This window comes from Vulpes vulpes, chromosome 14, assembly GCF_048418805.1.
Source record: "Vulpes vulpes isolate BD-2025 chromosome 14, VulVul3, whole genome shotgun sequence".
Taxonomy (NCBI): domain Eukaryota; kingdom Metazoa; phylum Chordata; class Mammalia; order Carnivora; family Canidae; genus Vulpes; species Vulpes vulpes.
Genome location: NC_132793.1, coordinates 131980873 through 132002443, shown reverse-complemented (window position 1 = coordinate 132002443; position 21571 = coordinate 131980873). Strand labels below are relative to the sequence as shown.

Here is a 21571-nt window from a genome sequence, read left to right as displayed (position 1 = left end):
AGCCTGCCGCGAGAGCCCCGCTCGGGGCCATCCAGACGCGCGCCAGGGCGGGAACAATGCGGTGAACAGCTACCGCCTGCCCCCGCCCCCTCCCCCTGCCCCTGCCCGTCTTTTTTTTTTTTTCCTTTTTTTTCTTTTTTTTTTTTTTTTCCTCCCCGCCAGCGGAACGCAGGCGCTGGCCCCCTCGGCGGCCGCGGGGGGGAGCAGAGAGGAACGGACCGACGTCCCGGCGGTTGCCTGGCAACGCCCGCTGCGGCAGCGCCGGCGGCACAGGGCGCGGAGAGGCGGCCGCGAGCGGGAGCCCCGAGCCGGCCTGTCCCCGCGGCCCGGCGGGCTAGGGCCGGGGCGATGCTGCAGGAGGAGTCGGACCTGTCTCTCGTGATCGCGCAGATAGTGCAGAAGCTCAAGGGCTCCACTCTGTACGCTCAGCTGGAACGGCAGGCCTGGGTGAGTGCGGCCGGGCGGGGCGGGGCGGCGGCGCGGGGCGCGGGGCGCGGGGTGCGGGGTGCGGGCGGCCTCCCCGCCCCGGCCTCCCCGCCGCGCTCCTCGGCCTCGCGCCGGCGGTCCTGGCTTTTCCGGGGAGGGTGCGGCGCCGCGCGCGTCTGCAGGCCGGAGGCGCCGAGGCCCTCCCCGGGCGAGGAGGCTGCGAGCTGCTGGAGCCCCGGCGGCCACGGGCTTGGGCCGCGCCCTGCCCCCCCCCCCCCCCCCCCCCCCTCCGGGCCTCGTCCTCTCGGTGGCTTCGGACCTCCGGCTGCCTTTTTTCTTTTTCTTTTTTTTGCCCTCCGAGCCCCCTGCAGAGACGTCTTCCTCATTCTCTCCATCCCGTTCCGGCGTATCCTCTGATGTGCTCGGGCCCTTGGATGCCGAGGTCGACCAGGAGGCCCTCGCCGTCCCGTGTGCGAACGTCCCAGAGAGGGGGTCGCGCAGGGACGCGACTGTGTCTGGTTTCGGTCACTTGGCCCAGTGCCCTTGGGCGGTCTCACTGGTTCGGTTCCTTTGTTAACGGCTGAGTAATATTTCGTGTTTGGATGTGCCGCGGCCTGGTCATCCGCCGCTGCGCTGGTTGCTGGGCATTTTCGGCTGCGGTCATGGGTGGTCTCCCACTGCAGAGCCCACGAATGCAGCGGGCATATGCATTTTGTTTGCATATATGTTTTTTTTTTTAAAGATTTTATTTATTTATTCATGAGAGAGAGAGAGGCAGAGACACAGGCAGAGGGAGAAGCAGGCTCCATGCAGGGAGCCCGATGCGGGACTCGATCCCGGGTCTCCAGGATCACGCCCTGGGCCAAAGGCAGACGCTAAGCCGCTGAGCCCCCCAGGGATCCCGGGCATATACATTTTGATACAGGTTTTTGCTTGCACGTTTGTTTTCTCTTGGGCAAATAATCTAGGAGCGGAATTGCTGAGTTGCAGCATAAGTGTATGTTTCGTTCTATGAGAACCTGCTGGGCTTTTCCAGCGTATGATTCTGCATTTTTTTTTCTTTTTCTTTTTTTAAAGATTATATCTATTTATTCATGAGAGAGGCAGAGGCAGGAGAAGGGGGAGAAGCAGGTGCCTCGCGGGGAGCCTGATGCGGGGACTCGATCCCGGGACCCTGGGGTCACGACCTGAGCCAAGGCAGACGCTCCACCGCTGAGCCCCACAGGTGCCCCGATTCTGCATTTTCGCCAGCAGTTATGAGAGTTTCGGTTGCTCCACATCTTTGTTAGTACTTGATGTCAGTTTTTTTTTTTAATTTTATTTATTCATGGGAGATAGGCGGAGACATAGGCAGAGGGAGAAGCAGGCTCCATGCAGGGAGCCCGATGCGGGACTCGATCCCGGGTCTCCAGGATCACGCCCTGGGCCAAAGGCAGACGCTAAGCCGCTGAGCCCCCCAGGGATCCCGGGCATATACATTTTGATACAGGTTTTTGCTTGCACGTTTGTTTTCTCTTGGGCAAATAATCTAGGAGCGGAATTGCTGAGTTGCAGCATAAGTGTATGTTTCGTTCTATGAGAACCTGCTGGGCTTTTCCAGCGTATGATTCTGCATTTTTTTTTCTTTTTCTTTTTTTAAAGATTATATCTATTTATTCATGAGAGAGGCAGAGGCAGGAGAAGGGGGAGAAGCAGGTGCCTCGCGGGGAGCCTGATGCGGGGACTCGATCCCGGGACCCTGGGGTCACGACCTGAGCCAAGGCAGACGCTCCACCGCTGAGCCCCACAGGTGCCCCGATTCTGCATTTTCGCCAGCAGTTATGAGAGTTTCGGTTGCTCCACATCTTTGTTAGTACTTGATGTCAGTTTTTTTTTTTAATTTTATTTATTCATGGGAGATAGGCGGAGACATAGGCAGAGGGAGAAGCAGGCTCCATGCAGGGAGCCCAATGTGGGACTGGATTCCAGGTCTCTAGGATCACACCTTAGGCCGAAGGTGACACTAAACTGCTGAGCCACCAGGGCTGCCCGATGTCAGTTTTTATTAATTAAAAGATTTTATTTATTTATTCATGAGCAATACAGAAAGAGAGCAGAGACACAGGCAGAGGGAGATGCAGGCTCCATGCAGGGAGCCTGATGTGGGACTGGACCCCAGGACCCCAGGATCATGACCTAAACCCAAGGCAGACCCTCAGCCACTCAGCCACTCAGGCTCCCCTAGTTAACTTCATATATTAATTACATTCCTCTGGTAGGAGCATAATGATATCCCATCATGGCTTTGATTACATTTTCTTTTTGACTAATGATACCAGGCATCTTACCATAGGTTAATATCTTCTTTGATCAAGTAGTTTGTGTAAATATTTTGCCTATTAAAAAAATTGTGTTTGTTCTCCTATAGTTGGATTGTAAGGACTCTTTATATATGACAGAAATCTTTGATTAGATACACATCTTGCAAATATTTTCTGCCAGTCTGAGGCTTATCTTTCCATTTCCTTAACTGGGTCTTTCAAAGAGCAAACTTTTTTATTTTGATGACAATTTTTAAAAATCAGTTTCTTCTTTTATGATTTGTGGTTTTTTTTGCCCTACCTGTGAAGCTGTGTCTAACCCAGAGCCTCAAAAATTTTCTCCTATGTTTGGTTCTAGAAGTTTTATAGTTGTAGCTTTTACATTTAGATCTGCGATCCATTTTGTGTCAGTATTTTTGATATAGATTGATAGATGTCCAATACCACGCTTATTTCCAGTACCTGTTGATTGACATACCTGTCTATCCTTTCTCCACTAATTGCATTGGCACCTTTGTTGAAAACTGATTTAGGACACACACACACACACACAAACACACACCACTATTTCTGAGTCTTTGTCCTGTTCCACTGATCTATTTGTTTTTATTTTTGTAAACTTATAGTAAGTGTTGAAGTCAGATAGTTAGTTTCCCAACTTTGTTCCTCTTTTTCAAAATTGTTTTGGCTATTCTAGAGCCTTTACTTTTCTCTATAAAGCTTAGAGTCATCTTATAAATTACTACAAAGAGTTTGCTGGGATTTCGATTGGGATTATATTGAATATGTAGGCCAATTTTGGGAGAATTGATATGTAAACAATATTGAGTAGTCTGCCTATGATATTTTACCTCTATTTCTATTTATTTTTTCTCAACAGTGTTTGATAGTTCAGTATACGAATCTTGCACATACTTTGTTTAGATTTTCCCTTAAATACTTATTTTTTGATGCTATTATAAATGCCAATTTTGTTCTTATTTCATTTTCCAGTTGTTTTTTGTTAGTATGCAGAAATATAATTGATTTTCGTATATTTACCTTGTATCCTGTGATCTCACTAAACTTACTTATAAGTTATAGTAGCACATTTTGTAGATTGCATAGGATTTTCCAAGTACATATGTCCTACGTGAATAAAGACGGTTTTACTTTTTCCTTCCAATTTGTATTCCTTTCCTTTCCTTTCCTTTTCTTTTGCCTTGTTGCACTGGCTAGTACCTCCACTGCAGTGGTGTATAGATGTATTCTGTTAGGTTGAGGAAACTCTTTTATTCCTCATTTTTTGAGAGTTTTATTATGAATGGATGTTGAATTTTGTTAGATACTTTCCTTGTATCCGTAGAGATGCTCATGTGATTTTTTTCTTTTTTAAATGTGTTGATATGGCAAATGATACTGACTGGTTTTGAATGTTGAACCAATTTTGCATTCCTGAGATAAATTCCACATTGTTTTGATACATCATCCTTTATATATATATATAATGTTTCTTGATCTGCTAGTATTTTGTTGAAGATTTTGTGAATATTTTCATGAAGAAAATTGGCTTGTAGTTTTTTTTTTTTTTAAGATTTTATTTATTCATAGAGACACACAGAGAGAGAGAGAGAGAGAGAGAGAGAGAGGCGGAGACACAGGCAGAGGGAGAAGCAGGCTCCATGCAGGGAGCCTGACACAGGACCTGATCCCGGGTCTCCAGGATCATGCCCTGGACTGAAGGCTGCGCTAAACCGCTGAGCCACCCGGGCTACCCAGCTCATAGTTTTATTTTCACATCTTTGTCTAATTTTGTTATCGGGTAATGCTGACCTCATAAATTGGGTTGGTAAGTGTTCCCTCTTTCCTATTTTCTGGAAGAATTTGTATAGAATTAACATTATTTTTTTCTTACCTATTTGGTAGAATTCCCAGTAAGGTCACTGGGACCTGGCGTTTTCTAGGTATGAACATATTCTGTATTAAAAACTTAAGTAAAAAATATATGCAGGGCTCTTCAGGTTATTTATCTTGTTGAATGTTCCATGTACATTTGAAAAGAATGAGCATTCTGCTCTTGATATTCTACAAATGTCGACTGGGTCAGGTAGACTGCAGTTTTGTTCAAGGGAGTGTGGAGGCGTACCGCGTATGGAAACTTCAGTCAGTATAGTTGGGGATCAAGCTGGGCTTGAGTTTTATTACCGTCATTAGCTTCATTGTCCCACAGGCTTCAAATTTGGTGGGCTGCTGTAACTTTGTGCTTAGGAAGGGCCCCGGACTACTGGAAGGTTTTTCTCAGTGTTAGTTCTGCATCCTGTGCTTTCATTGGCCTCTGCTTGCCTGTGCCACAGGCAGGTCTCTCTCCATGCTCTGCTCTTGCCCTCAGAAGTTGGAATGTCATTGTTACTCAGTCCTAAGCTCATGCTAGGCACGGGCATTCTCTGTTCTATGGGTCCTGTCTCAGTCCATGTGCCTTGGGAGTAGGTCTTTCTCAGTGTTCTTTCCTCTCTTTCCTCTTCTCCCCTTGGCAACCAAACTGTCTTGTGGCTGATAATGGGTGTAGGAGATTCCGGACCTTTGCTAGTGCTGGCTCACCTCTGCTTTGTACTGGTGTAGGATCCTGGACCCAGGGGAGGTTTTTTTTTTTTTAAACCTTCCCATGAGGAAGATCATTTTTGCATCTATCTCACCCTAGAAACAATTAATTATTGCCTTGTCTTCAGAATGAAATGTTTTCTGAGCTTTCCCTCAGGGGTTTAAGGCCTTTTCCTCAAATGAATGGAAAGTTTAGGCAAGATAGCATGGTTTTTTATGCCTGTCCTGGCGTGGCAGCTTGTCTCCTCTTGTGCACCTGTGCCACAAAAGGAGGTTTTCTGCAGTTCTTTGCACCCATTCTTTTGGGTGGGCGCCTGTTAGAGATCCATGGAAAGAGCATGAAAGTAGTATAAATTCTCCTTGTGTTTTGAGCTTCTAGTTATTCTAAAGTTATTTCTTCCTGAGATACCTGGAAGAATTTTCCAATAAAGTCCGTGTCTTAGATTTTCTTTTGGCAAGGTTTTGTTTGTTTGTCTTTAAACTAGCAGACTTTTAATTTTTCAGGATAGTTTTAGGCTTACAGCAAAATTGAGCAGAAGATACAGAGTTCCGATATATTCCCTTGCACACAATTTTCCCTATTATTAACATCTGGTATTAGTGTGGTACTTTTTACAATTGGTGAGCCAATATTGATACATAATTATTAAATAAAATCCATAGTTTACATCAGGATTCACTTTTTGTGTTGTACATTTCTAATGGTTTTGACAGATGTATAATGTCATATATTCAGTATTTCTGTTCCTTATAGAATAGTTGCACTGCCTCCCAAATCCTCTGTGCCTTATCTACTCATCCCTCCCTCTTTTCCTCCCAAGCGCCTGGCAACCAAAGACTTTTCTCTCTATGGTTTCACCTTGAAGAATGTCATATATATAGTTGGACTCATGCAGTATGTAGTAGCATTTTCTTTTTCTTTTTTTTTTTTAAGATTTTATTTATTTATTCATGACAGACACAGAACGAGAGAGAGAGAGAGAGAGAGAGAGAGAGAGGCAGACATAGGCAGAGGGAGAAGCAGGCTCCATGTAGGGAGCCTGACGTGGGACTCGATCCTGGGTCTCCAGGATCACGCCCCATTAATCCTCCGTTAATGTAATGGTTACATGTTTTTTTGTTGGTCTTTAAATAGTTACCCTAGAGGTTATAATTAATAGTCTAATATAAATATAGCCTCATATAAATTATCACATTTACTATTTCCCTGTTATCTAATGCTAGAACTTAGAACACTTTACTCATTAATGTCTTTTTCCTTTTGTTATTTTTGCCATGCCTTTTATGTGTAGTTTAAATCCCTCAAGACATGGCTATTATTGTTTTGTAGCGTCAATATTCAGTCTGTATTTACTCATTTTTAACTACATTTTTATCCTTTCTTGCTCATTTACTTCTGTTTCTATATTTACTTCAGGATTATTTTTCTTCCACAATAAGAACTCTTTTTAGTATTTTTTTTAAGTGCAAGTTTCCTAGGATGAATTCCCCAGTTTTATTTGTCTGATTATGTGTTTATTTCATCTTCATTTTTGAAGGATTTTTTTTATACATTTCAAAGTTGGCAATAATTTTTTTCAGCACATTGAGACACTTTATTGCCTTTTGGCATCTTTGTTTTCTGTTATGAAATCAGCCATTAGTCTTTTTGTTGTCCACTGAATGTATGCCCCCCCACTTTTACCTTGTCTGCTTTTAACATTTCTTTCTTTTTTTAAATTTTATTTATTTATTTATTTTATTTATTTATTTTTAAAGATTTTATTTATTTATTCATGAGACACACACACACACACACACACACACACACACAGAGAGAGAGAGAGAGAGAGAGAGAGAGAGGCAGAGACACAGGCAGAGGGAGAGCAGGCTCCATGCAGGGAGCCCAATGTGCGACTCAGTCCCAGATCCTGGGATCACGCCCTGAGCTGAAGGCAGGCACCCAACTGCTGAGCCACCCAGGCATCCTTTAACATTTCTTTCTGTCTTTGGTGTTTAGTAGTTTTGTTAAGATGTGCTTTGGTGTGTTTTTGTTAGTTGTTTGTTTTATTTATTATTTGTTGTTTGTATTATTGTTGTTATTTGTATTATTATTATTTAATTTATCCTGATTTGAGTTTGTGGGGCTTCTTAAATCTGGAGTTGATACCTTTTACCAGTTTTGGAAAATTCTTGGCCATTGTTTGTTCCAGTATTTTTTGTTGTTGTCATTCCAGTATTTTTTTCTGCCACATTTTTCTCTCTCCTCTCTTTCTGAGACTCCAATTTATACACTGAATCCCATATATCTCCAATACTCCTTTTCTGTGTTTTCCATTATTTTTTTTCTCTGCATCAATGTAGATATTTCTTTTGACCTTCCAATTCACTAATCCTGTTTTAGGCTATTTCCTATCTCTTGGTAAATCCATGTATTACACTATTCACATAGTGTACTTTTCAATTCAGAAATTTCCAGATGGTTCTTTTTAATTGATTTAATTCTTGGATAAAATTACCTGCTTTTCATCTATTTTGTCCATTTATTTGTCTTTTTCAAAAAACATAACACGTCATTATTTTAAAGTCCTTGTTAGTTAATACCAATATCTGGATCACATGTAGATCTGTGTCTTTGCTGTTATTTGTTCTCTTAGCTTTTGTTTATCTGATTTTTGCTATCAGCATGACTAGTAAATTTTTATTTGATGCTAGACATTGTGTATGAAAAACTGTAAAGCAAAAAAAAAAAAAAAAAGAAAAACTGTAAAGCCTCTAGGTGATATCTTACTTTATGGAGGGGTTCCCTCTTCACTGAGAAGATAAGTCTTTTAACAGGTCACTATAATCCAGTTAGGGAATGTTCTGGATTGAGGCTGAGTTTAGCCTCTTAAGCTCAATTTTCCTTTGGTTCTTTCCTGGCTCTCCAGGGTTTTCAACTAAGAATTTGATGTATTCTAGAGGTCCTTTTTGTTTTGGGTCCCACACTCTTATGTTTTTCTTGTCAGACTTCTTAAAACAAGAACTTTTTACAGGTTTCCTGCTTAGACTTTTAGCTTTCCACTCCACAGAATCCTAGTATTCAGAGAATTTCTTGAGGACAAAACCAGTCAAGTGCTTAAGACCTCCAAGTCTCTGCCAAAGCTCTCCTATTTCTCTGTCTACTTTTTGTAGCCCTACTTTGTGCTGGGTTTGTATTGATTCTCTGCCTCTTCCTGTGCTCAGAATAATGATCCCAGGGAAGACATGGCTATAGATACCAGTTCATCTCTCAAGACTTTTCCCTTTCTGTTACTGTAGTTTTTGTTCTCTCAGCAACTCTCTTCTACCTTCAGATAGTTGATTTTTTTTTCTCCTTGGCTCTACTTGTTTTTCTATGCAGAGGTGCTGATCAGCCACCAGGTCCTCCATCAACCTGGAAATGTTAGTCCCATTTTGTGAGGACTGAAGAAGATAATATGCCTGGCACATTTTAAGTGCTCAGTAAAATGGAAGCCTGAGTATTCCTTAAAAGTCCAAACAAGATTGCTTAGAGCCCTCAAGGCTTCTTATGGCCCTTAGAAAAATGGTCAAGATCCTTGATCATGCCTATGAAGCTTGGTGATACGTACTGTTCTTCAGTCTATGTCTACTTTTTCAGCCAAGACCATTTAAGCTTTGTAAGTCTTCCATAACCTCCCAGTTTAGTGGCCCGTAGTACCTGGAATTTCTTTCTTTCTTTTTTTTTTTTTTAAATAATATTTATCATACCTGTATTTATTTTTTAAACATTTGCTTTGTCCATTAAAGTATAAGTTTCATGAAGGCAGGAAAGGAGTATGTCTTCTTGTTCTGCTGTATTCTACACCTAGCAAATAAAAGATTAAACACCTATGAATAATATAACCTTCTTTGGAGATTACTGCCCTGAGGAATTATTTTTGTTGCTTTCTATTTTGAACTACACTCACATTAATAAATATGATTGTTTATTTGATTATTCAACAGTATTTATTGAGCATTTAGTGTATGTTGGGCACAACTCTACTCCCAGGGGAAACAATTGTGAATAAAATAAAGTTCTGCCATCATTGACAGATGATAGCATCACAAATAAATATAGGCCCACAATCCCTTACCTAAAACCTGGGGGCCAGGTATGTTTTGGAATTCAGATTTTTTTTTCAAGTTTTAGAAGGGTAATTCAGGCATTTTCTGTTATTTAATATCCCTACCATGGTCTTGTAGCACCTTGTATTTATACAAATTAATATTTCTGCAACAAAATGTAAGAATTTTCACACTAAGTGCGATAAATAATGACTATAAATAGTCTCATGTCAATTCAGGTCAGATCAGATTTTGCTGCCAAATGAGTTCAAGTCAGGACCATTATGCCATGAGTTCAATTATGAAAAAACTTTGATGTTCAAGGCTTTTCAGGCCTTGGAATTTCAAATAAAGGATAATGTATCTGCAGTATAACATCAGTTAATTGCTTTGATATAATAAAAAATAGGGCAAGGGAAAAGAAAGAAAAATAAGCAGGGTAAGGAGATGGAGATGATTACCTGGGAACTCAACATATATTTGGCTGGTTCTCAAGATACATGGAGTGAAAGATCTATAATATTATAGATTGATACTTGAATGAAATTATAGATCTTCTAATATTAATACAACCTTGAACTTGAAAAAATATGTTAACAACTTTGCCTTAGCTTATATCTACTACTGCAGTCATTGAGTAGAAGTAAGCTAACTCTTAAAAGGCAACTCTACAATCAGTTTTTTTGTTTGTTTGTTTTTGTTTTTCTTTTAGATTTTATTTATTTGAGAGAGAAAGAGCATGAGCAGGGGGAGGGGCAGAAGGAGAAGCGACTCCGCACTAAGCAAGGGCCTGATGCAGGGCTTGATCCCAGGACCTGAGATCATGACCTGAGCCAAAGGCAGAAGCTTAACTGACTGAGCCACCCAGGAAGCCCCTCAACAATCAATTTTAATAACATACTTTTAAGCAACTAGCTACTTATTTGTTACATTCCCTTACAACTTTAATCCTGAGGGCAGTTTCATGCTACCAGCATTTTCCTGTGCTGTCCTCATTTTGTCTTGAGTATATTCTGAAAGTGCTAGAGCAGTGTTGGTTCAACTTAATTTGAAGAATAAAATCACATAGAATATGTCAAAGACAAATATAAATTATTTTTAGACTATTGCCCCATCATTAGCACTTCTTTTTTAATATTTTAATTAAACTGTATTTTAATATATATCCTTTTGTGTTTTTTAAAGACTTTTATTTATTTTTGCAAGGGAGAAAGAGGGAGAGAAAGAAAGAGAAAAAACAAGAGTGGGGTGGGACAGAGAGAAGCAGGCTTCCTGCTGAGCAAGGAGCCTCATGCAGGACTTGATAGTAGAACCTTGGGATCATGACCTGAAACAAAGGCAGACGCTTGACTGACTGAGCCACCAGGTGCCCTAATATATCCTTTTGTAGATTGAAGTTTAATTATCAAGATCCTCATGTAATAACATGGAATTTTGTGTTTCTGGAAAGGGTGATGTTTTTTGATTTCTAAGTTTTCTTGAGTTACTTTGTTATGAAGTCAACCTGCATCGTAAAATTGAATTTGCTCACTCATCCTCTAGACACTAGAGTGATAACCAAATCCAAATTTGATGTTTAGCACCAAGATCAACATTGTTATTTTGTATCATTCATTATTTGTATTTAAAATGGATGTTGTGTAAAAACCTCAAATGTCATTTCCATTCCATTAAGTGTTTAATAAGCCTTGTTGTTCAGATTGTTATTATAAATAATAGAATTGTGAAAGGAAGGAACCTGAAAGAAGATATGCTTTGGAGAGAGAAAGAATAATATAATTGATAAGATGTTGTTATAAGTCTAGAACCCCAGAGCATCTCAGTGCTAGTTGTCTCTTACAAAAAAATTTATGAAATTGTATTTAAAATAGTTTTCTATTCATCATTATCAAAAATATATACATGTAGAGATAATTTAGAGATAATAAAAAGAAGAAACTGACCTTCATTTATCATTTATTTTAAAGAAATGAAAATTTAATGAATTTAGATAAATTTTAATGAAATATATTTTCTGTAAGACATATAACATTTATTGTTTTTTTTTAAAGATATCATTTATTGGAGCACCTGCCTGGCTCAGTCAAGCTTCTATCTTTGATTCAAACAAAATAAAATCTTAAGATTTTATCTATGTATTTGAGAGACAGAGTGTGAGAGCACAAACAGAGGGAGCAGCAGAGGGAGGGTGAGAAGCAGGCTTCCCCCTTGAGGAGGGAGCCCAATGCAGAGCTTGATCCCAGGACACTGGAATCATGACCCGAGCCAAAGACAGACGCTTGATCCACTGAGCCACCCAGACTCCCCAGAACATACATTGGTATTGAAAGGCCTGTGCCATGAATGGAGCTTACCATCTTCTGTCTTTTTTTTTCCTCTAGGGTAGGATTTGGTGTATATATAGTTAAGCTGCGGGTTGGACTACTGCAGTTGATATATAAATTAATAATTCAGGGACTCTGGTTGTATTTGGTATGAACCAAGGACTGATATCATTCTTACACATATCTGTCTTGGCTATTGTGTTCTTCAATCCTGGAAAGTAAGATAATTGTGGAAGTGCCGAGAATACTGACTCCATCCTTGGCCCTTCATTATGTTCATGTTCATGGATGACCTTTTTTGAAGCTATGTGTTCCTGGCTTCTTGGAAATTAAAACACATAACTTAGAAATGCCCATGAAGGCTAGAATGGGGGCAGGCTTGCTTTGACTTCCCACGAATCCATTAAAGATAATTTAGTCTTTCTCCTTCCTGATGCACAGGTAGTGCCACAAGATCTAATGAAAGGTTAGCTGTTAGTTAGATGCATGCAAAGCCTTGAGGTGCATGCAGACCCTTTGATCTCACTACAGTGCCCTCCTATATATCCTGTCACACTATACAATACTAAGGTCTAGACTTTGTGGAGAATAGCTATACAGCTCCTGAATTGTCATCTGCTGATCCACCCCTATCAGTAAGTTGCCTTGTAAAACTGTGTAAGTTGTATAGAGTTTCATTTTCTGGCCTCAAAGTGCCTTCTTTCTCTCTTTCATTGATTGATTTGGTATCAATTTTTTAATTTGCATTTTAGTTAATTAACATATAGTGTAATATTGGTTTCAAGAGTAGAGTGATTCATCACTTACATATAACACCCACTGCTCATCACAAGTGACACCCTCTAACTGATTGCCCATTTGGCCCATCCCCCATCAGACTCCCTTCTAGTAATCCTCAGTTTGTTCTTTAAAGTTAAAAGTCTCTTACAGTTTGTCTTCCTTTCTCTCTCTCTTTTTTTTCCCATCCCCTATGTTCCTCTATTTTGTTTCTTAAATTCCACATAGGAATGAAATCATATGTTATTTGTCTTTTTCTGACTTATTTTTCTTAGCATAATACGCTCTAGTTTCATTCACATCATTGTAAATGGCAAGATTTCATTCTTTTTGATGGCTGAGTAATATTCCATCTCTCACTCTCTCACGCACACACACACACACACACACACGCTACTTCTTTATCTATTGATCAGTCAATGAACATTTGGACTCTCCATAATTTGGTTATTGTTGATAATGCTTCTATAAACATTGGGGTGCATGTGCCCTTTAGAATCAATATATTTATATCCCTTGGTTAAATACTTAGTAATGCAATTGCTGGATTGTAGGGTAGTTTTATTTTTAACTCTTTGAGGAACCTCCATACTGTTTTCCAGAGTGGTTGCACCATTAAAGTGCCTTCTCAATTTGGGAATACTTTACTGTCTCTCCCCCACCTTCTTACAACTATGTAGAAATGAATGATTGTATATAGCATTTAAAAATAAGAAACCTCTTTTCTCTATAGAATTTATATACTTGGGGAGAGAGAGTGAACATAACTATTAAAATAAGGATTTGCTTTCAGTAAGTAAGCATATCTCTTTGCATTTTATTTCAGCATGGAGTTGCTTAGAGGTCATGTCAGGTTTTTGAATTAGATAAGGCCAAGCTGAAACAAGGAAAAGATTGATTACTAAATGTGAACTGAAGACTGGCTCAGGCATAAAGTATATTATGAAAGGCTAAGAAGTAAAGATGTGAAATAAGGGAGATAAGACAGCCAGTGCTAGCAGAGAACTGGGTCAGCTTTGGGATGTCAGCAAAAGAAAACCAGTGAAGGATCTATGTTCAGGTGAGAGAAACCAGAGCAGGGCTTGAATTATACAACACAGATTGAGTATTAAGGCATGATCAGCTTGCACAGAGCCAAAACTTCCCATTTGTAACTAAAACTCATTCCTGGCTACAATGCATGTCCCCTGGGACTACTTAAATTACAGAAATAGATAAGGTCTACAGTTTCATAAAGAACCAAAAATATTAGGAAGGAATGGGAATACCCAATTCAGCATATTTTAATTGAGCCTCTTCTGTGGTGGTGATGGAAGATACTAGACAAAGTCCCAAACAGTGATGTTAATGAGAAGAATGTGTGTTGATGCAGGAAAGAGCATTTATTTATCATACTTATTCTTAGCTTTTTTCCCCCCAAGTTATCTCTATACCCAATGTGGGGCTCAAACTTAAGATCCCAGAATTAAGAGTCACATACTCTACTGAGTGAGCCAGCCAGGCACCCCAGCTTTTTCTGTCTCTCAATACATTGTGAGTTCCTCAAGAGAGAGAGAGGGACAATCATGTCTTGTTTTTCTTTTTATATTCAGCAGCTGGCACATAGGAAGTGTTCAATTAATTATTGAAAGAAGAAAGAATGTAAATAAGTATACTTAAATAAGGCATATAAGTATACTTAAATAAGTATACTTTATAAGTATACTTTATAAGTATACTTAAATAAGGCATATACTAGGATATAAATATACTCAAAGGACACAGCTGGGGGTAGAGAAGGCTTGGCTAGCACTGAAGGTGGGAAGATTGGAGTGAATTCCCAATATAGGAACAGCAAGGAGGTTAAGCAGAAGATATCTGTTGTAGGTCACTTCTAGAGAGTGAAGGAGTTCAGAACAAGTCTCCCCAAAATGTGCCACTTCGGTATGTGGACTGTTTTGAGTTGAAGGCAATTGAGATCTTGCAGGCTCAAAAGAAACCTTTGCACTTAGCTACCTAGAGGATTCTAAACTGTGGTGTTTCCCAGAATAAGAATTATTACCAGAGATAAATTTTATCTGAGTGACCCGTCTGTATGGCAGGGCAAACATCTTATTATGGAACATCTGCTCTTCTTACTGCTCCGTGGATTACCTTCCTTCCTTTTGAAGCCCCGAATTTCTACTCCGTTCTTTAGCTTAGGATGGCATGTATATGTCCTTTTACCTTTCTATTTTCAACTTGTTATGTGTGTGGATTTCCCATGTGTATGAATTTAAATTTGGTTTTCTCCTATTAATCTGTTTCATGTCAATTTAATTCTTAGACCAGCTGAAAGAATCTTTGAAGGGTAGAGGAAAATGTTTCCTTCCCAACAAAAGATAAGATTATATAGGTTCAGAAGGACTAGGTTTTTGAAGATCATAAATGCCAGAATAATTTGCCTTATTCTGTAGGTTTTAAAGGGGTCATTGAGGTATTTTGAGGAGGCTGAAGACATGAAGGATTTTTTAAGGAATATTAATCTGGCACTGGTGAGTTCAGCAGATAGGAATAAGAGAGGCTGTTCCAGCTTCATCTTCCACTTTATTCCTTCCTACATTCTCTTGGAACTTTTGCCTTTCCACAAAGTGATAATGCACAAGAACATCTGTATACCTTTGCTCAGTCTACTTAGCTTATACTCCTTTGCTCTCCTTTTCCAGTTCTTAAATTAGAGTTAATTGCCTGTCTTAATGGATGATACCTTTTTAAAATAAGGTTTTTTAAAAAAACATTTCTTTCTTACAGTGGCATTAGTTTTTTTTATTGAGTTTCTTGTCTGGACTAAAAATTCCAGAGAACAAGAGCAATCACCTTATGTTTCCCATGGGGTTTTTGCAGGTGTAAGTCTAAGGAATCTTCAGTGCAAATGGATTCATTTAGAACATGTTTATGAAGTACTCACTATGTGAAAGCTATTGTGCTGATTCTTGAGGTACAGAGATGAAAGACACTTAGATTCTGGAAAACTTGAATTCACCACTATGAACTTGATAGCTCCTCAATACTTAAAAGACTTTACTGGTGATATTTATGATGATGTTAAAGAATGTTACCTTTTGATATTGTTTAGTGAACGTGTCTAGTGCGTCACTTAATATATTCAAAATGATCAATGCATAATGTTATGAAGTCATGTATAGGTGGAATATTGATTCAAAGTGCAAAGCAGAGCATTACATGTTTATGTAATAAAAAAGTGAAAAGTTGACTGATGTTTAGATTCCATGTTGCAACTAATTTTTAGGAAACTACTGGTCAAATTTTGGTAGCTATCAAAGGAGAATAAGTATCTTAAAAGGATACCCTTTTCTAGTTATATGGCCTTCCCTTTTCCAGTTATATATCTGTGCAACACTGACCTTTCTCATATATTTCAATCAAAATAACATAGTGTCACAGATGGTATATTGCAGCAGATTGAAGAATCCAGCTGTCTTCAGTTAAGCCAAACATTAGAGATTTGTAGAAATGTAAGACAGTGCCACCTTTTCTCACAAATTTTTGTTTCTGAATATACAGTTCTTTTAAATAAAAATATTTAGGCTAATATATAATGGGTTTATGAGTTATTTTTAAATGAATTAGTATTTTTATTGTAGTATGTTCACATTATTGTACAACCATCAATTACCATCAGTCTCTAGAACTTTCTCATCATCCCAAAATAGAACTTGGTACCCATTAAATACTAACTCTCCATTCCCACTTTTCCCATTGCCACTGGCAACCAGCATTCTACTTTCTGTCTCTATGAATTGGACTGTTCTAAGTACCTCATTAATGTGAAGTTACATAGTATTTGTCTTTTTGTGTCAGACTTATTTCACCTAGCATAATGTTCTTAAGGTTCAACCATGCTCTAGCTGTGTGAAGATTTTCTTCCTTCTTTTTTTTTTTTTTTTTGATTTTCTTCTTAAGTACTGAGTAATATTTCATTGTGTATACATATCACAGTTTGCTTATCCATTCATTTGTGTATGCTTGGGTTGCTTCTACATTTTAGTTATTGTGAGTAATGCTGCTGTGAACATGAATGTACAAATATGTGTTCAAGTATGTACCCAGGATTGAAATTGCTGGATCATGCAGTAATACAGTTTCTGAATTTTTGAGGAAATTCCATACTAATAAAAAAAATAGGTTTTTTTTCTGTTTTAGTTTATAATACTGTAAATATCATTAGATGTAATCCACATAAAGAAAGGACTCTTAGATCCTCAATTTTTAGGAGAGCAAGGGTCCCCAGGGCTAAAAGTTTGATAATCAATGGTCTAGTGAAATGAATGAAGTAGAGAGATCAGTTAGGAAGTTACTACAATAGTGGACATGTTGGATTGGACTTTGCTCATAGAAGAATGGGTAGGATGGTAAGACGAGTCTGTCATATGAAGAGAATTTGGAGAATCTGGAAATATTTGCGACCTTGAAAAAAGAAGCTTTTAGGGAAGATTCAATAGCTTTCTTAGACTATTTGAAGGTCTTTTAGAGAAAAGGAATTAGGCTTATTTTTTGTGGCATTTTGTGTGTGAGTGTGTGTGTGTGTGTGTGTGTGTGTGTGTGTGATGGTGGCAGATGGTAAGAGGAATCAATTTTAGCTCATAATAAAGAATTTTCTAATGTAACAATTCAAATATAGAATTGGCTAAGGTAGAGATGTAGTGAGTTTCTAAACTAGAAAGCTAGTTTAGAGTTTATTTTATTTTATTTTATTTTATTTTATTTTATTTTATTTTATTGTATGTTTCAGGAGTAGAATTTAGTGATTCATCACTTCCATATAGTACCCAGTGCTCATTATAACATGTACCCTCCTTAATGCCCATCACCCATTTAACCCATCCTCCCCCTCCCCACCTCTCCTCCAGCAGCACTCAGTTTGTTCTCTATAGTTAGAGTCTTTTATGGTTTGTCTCCCTCTGTTTTTATCTTATTTTTCTTTCGCCTCCCCTATGTTCATCTGTTTTGTTTCTTAAATTCCACATATGAGTGAAATCATTTAGTATTTGCCTTTCTCTGACTTTGCTTAGCATTTTGCTTAGCATAATACACTCTAGTCCCATCCGGGTTGTTGCAAATGGCAAGATTTCATTCTTTTTGATGGCTGAGTAATATTCTAATACACACACAAACACACACACCCCACATCTTCTTTATCCATTCATCAATCAGTAGACATTTGGGCTCTTTCCATAACATGGCTATTGTTGATAGTGCTGTTATAAATATCGTGGTACATGGGTCCCTTTGAATCAGTATTTTTGTATCCTTTGGATAAATACCTAGTAGTGCAATTGCTGGGTTGTAGGGTAGCTCTATTTTTAACTTTTTGAGAAACCTCCATACTCTTTTTCAGAGTGGCTACACTAGTTTGCATTTCCACCAACAGTGTAAGAGAGTTCCTTTTCTCTACATCCTCGCCAAAATGTGTTGTTTCCTGTTGATGGGTGATCTTTTCATGTATCTGTTAACCATCTAGATATCTTGTTTGGAAAAATGTCTGTTCATGTCTTCTGCCCATTTCTTAACTACATCATTTATTTTTTGGGTGTTGAGTTTGTTAGGTTCTTTATAGATTTTGGGTACTAGCCCTTTATCATATATGTCATTTGTAAATATTTTCTCCCATCCTGTAGGTTGCCTTTTAGTTTTGTTGATTGTTTCCTTTCACTGTGTAGAAGGATTTTATCTCGATAGTCCTAATAGTTCATTTTTGCTTTTGTTTCCCTCGGGTCTGGAGATGCATCTAGTAAGAAGTTGCTACAGTTAAAGTCAAAGAGGTTGCCACCTATGTTCTCCTCTAGGATTTTGATGGTTTCCTGTCTCACATTGAAGTCTTTCATTTATTTTGAACTTATTTCTGTTAATTGTGTAAGAACGTGGTCCAGTTTCATTCTTCTGCATGTCACTGTCCATTTTTTCCAACATCATTTGTTGAAGAGACTGTCTTTATTCCACTGGATATTCTTTCCTACTTTGTCAAAGATTAGTTGACCATAGAGTTGAGGGTCCATTTCTGGATTCTCTATTATGTTCCATTGATCTATATGCCTGTTTTTGTTCTGTACCCTACTGCCTTAATGATTACAGTTTTGTAGTATAGTTTGAAGTCTGTCATTGTGATGGCTCTAGCTTTGGTTTTCTTTTTTAATGTTACTTTGGCTATTCAGGGTTTTTTTGTTTTGTTTTGTTTTGTTGTTGTTCCATACAAATTTTAGAATTATTTGTTCTAGCTCTGTAAAAAATGCTGGTGTTATTTGGTAGGGATAGCATGGACTGTGTAGATTGCTTTGGGTAGTATAGATATTTTAACAGTATTTGTTCTTCCATTCCAATATGGAATGTTTTTCCATTTCTTCATGCCTTCAATTTCTTACATAAGTGTTCTGTAGTTTTTAGGGTACAGAATTCTTCTTTGGTTAGGTTTATCCCTAGGGATCTTACAGTTTTTGGTGTAATTGTAAATGGGATTGATTCCTTGAGTTTTCTTTCTGCTGCTTCATTATTGGTGCATAGTAATACAACAGACTTCTGTACACTGATTTTATATTCTCTGATTTTGCTGAATTCCTATACCAGTTCTAGCAATTTTGTGGTTGAGTTTTTCAGGTTTTCTACGTAGAGTATCATGTCACCTTCCTTGTCAACTTGGATACCTTTTATTTCTTTTTGTTGTCTGATTGCTGAGGCTAGGATTTCCAGTACTATGTTGAACAACAGTGATGAGAGTGGACATCCCTGTTGTGTTGCTGACTTTAGGGGAAAAGCTCTAAGTTTGTCCCCATTGAGGATGATATTAGCTGTGAGTCTTTTGTGTATGGCCTTTGCAATGTTGAGATCTGTTCCTTCTATCCCTACTTTCTTGAGAGTTTTTATCAAGAAAGGATGCTGCATTTTGTCAAATGCTTTTTCTGCATCTACTGAGAGGATCATATGGTTCTTATCCTTTCTTTTATTAATGTGGTGTCTCACATTAATTGATTTGCAGATATTGAACCACCCCTGCAGCCCAGGAATAAATCCCACTTGATCATGGTGAATAATCCTGTTAATATACTGTTGGATTTGATTAGCCAGTATCTTGTTGAGAATTTTTGCACATATGTTCATCAAGGATATTGGTCTATAATTCTTTTTTAGTGGAGTCTTTCCTGTTTTGGAATCAAGGTAATGCTGGCTTCATAGAATGAATTTGGAAGTGTTCTTTTCATTTCTAGTTTTTGGGAAGAGCTTCAGAAGAATAGGTATTGATTCTTCTTTAACTGTTTGGTAGAATTTGCCTGGGAAGCCATCAGGACTCTTGTTTGTTGGGAGGTCTTTCATTTCTGATTCAATTTCTTTGTTGGATCTGTTGAAGTTTTCTATTTCTTCCTGTTTCAGTTTTGGTTGTTTATCCAAAATAATTTATCCATTTCTTCCAGATTACCCAATTTGTTGGCCTGTAATTGCTCATAATATTCTCTTATAATTGTTTGTATTTCCGTGGCGTTGATTATGATTTCTCCTATTTCATTCATGGTTTTATTTGGTTCCTTTCTCTTTTCTTTTCTTTTTTATTTTTTTTAAAGATTTTATTTATTTATTCATGAGCAACAGAGAGAGAGACCGAGACACAGGCAGAGGGAGAAGCAGGCTCCATGCAGGGAGCCCGACGTGGGACTCGATCCCGGGTCTCCAGGATCACGCCCCAGGCTGCAGGTGGCGCCAAACCGCTGAGCCACCAGAGCTGCCCCTCTCTTTTCTTTTAAATAAATCTGGCTAGGGGGTTATTAATTTTAATTCTTTCAAAGAACTAGCTCCTAATTTTGTGGATGTGTTCTTGTTTTGTTTTTAATTTCTATATCATTTATTTCTGTTCTAATCTTAGTTATTACCCTTCTTCTGTTGGTTTTAAATTTCCTGGTTAACCCATTCATTCTTTAGTAGGATATTCTTTGACCTCCACGTACTTGTGGCTTTTCCAAATTTTCTATGATTTGTGACCCAATATGTGATCTATTCTAGAGATTGTTTCATGTACACTCAAACAGAATGTGTATTCTCTTTTAGGATGAAATCCTCTGAATACCTAAGTCTATCTGGTCCAGTGTGTCATTCAAAGCCATTGTTTCCCTGTTGATCTTCTGCTTATATGATTTGTCCATTGTTGTGAGTGGCGTGTTAAAGCCCCTACTATTATTGTATTATTGTCAGTGAGTTTCTCTAAGTTTGTTATTAATTGATTTATATATTTGGCTGCTCCCAAGTTGGGGAATAAATATTTACAGTTGTTAGATCCCCTTGTTGGATAGACCTCTTTATTAATGATAGAGTGCCCTACTTCATCTCTTATTATAGCCTTTGTTTTAAAATCTAGTTTGTCTGATATAAGTATAGCTACTTCAGCTCTCTTTTGATGTCCATTCACATGATAGATGGTTCTCTACCCCTTCACTCTCAATCTGGAGGTGTCTTTGGGTCTAAAATAAGTCTCTTGTAAACAGCATGTCGATGGGTCTTGTTTTTTTTATCCATTCTAACACCCTATGTCCATGATGGGAACATTTAGTCTATTTACATTCAGAGTAATTTTTGATAGATATGAATTTAGTGCCATTGTATTACTTATAAAGTCACTGTTCCTGTAGATTGTCTGTATTTCTTTCTAGTCTTTGTTGCTTTTGGTCTCTCTTTGCTGCTCAAAGGTCTCCTTTAGTATTTCTTACAGAGCTGGTTTAGCATTAACAAACTCCTTTAGTTTTTGCTTGTCTTGAAAACTCTCTCTCTTCTCCTATTCTATTTTTTAAAGGATTTTATTTATTTATTTGACAGAAAGAGAGAGAGAGAGAGAGCGCGCGCGCACAAACGGGAAGCAGCAGAGAGAGAGGGAGAAGCAGGCTCCCTGCTGAGTGGGGAGCCTAATGTAGGGCCCAGTTCCAGGACCCCAGGATCATGACCTGAGCCGAAGGCAGACACCCAATCAACACCCACCCTCTCCTGTTCTAAATGACAACCTGCATATTTTGGCTGCATAGTTTTCCCATTTAGCTTGTTGAATATATCATGCCGGTGTTTTCTGGCCTGCCAAGTTCTGTGGAC

At 38.6% G+C, this 21571-nt stretch overlaps 1 protein-coding gene across 3 annotated transcripts in view; it reads left to right on the top strand.

Moving 5' to 3' along the window:
- The first annotated feature begins 207 nt into the window (after window positions 1-207).
- Window positions 208-21571, top strand: part of TBC1D19 (TBC1 domain family member 19) — a 144161-nt gene continuing 122797 nt past the window's right edge. The window contains exon 1 of one of the 3 annotated variants that reach the window (XM_072737937.1): window positions 208-447. In XM_072737937.1, coding sequence (XP_072594038.1) covers window positions 349-447 — 99 coding nt within the window. In that variant the 5' untranslated portion in view covers window positions 208-348. The remainder of the gene's footprint in view (window positions 448-21571) is intronic. The other 2 variants (XM_072737940.1, XM_072737939.1) reach the window with 2 other exon arrangements.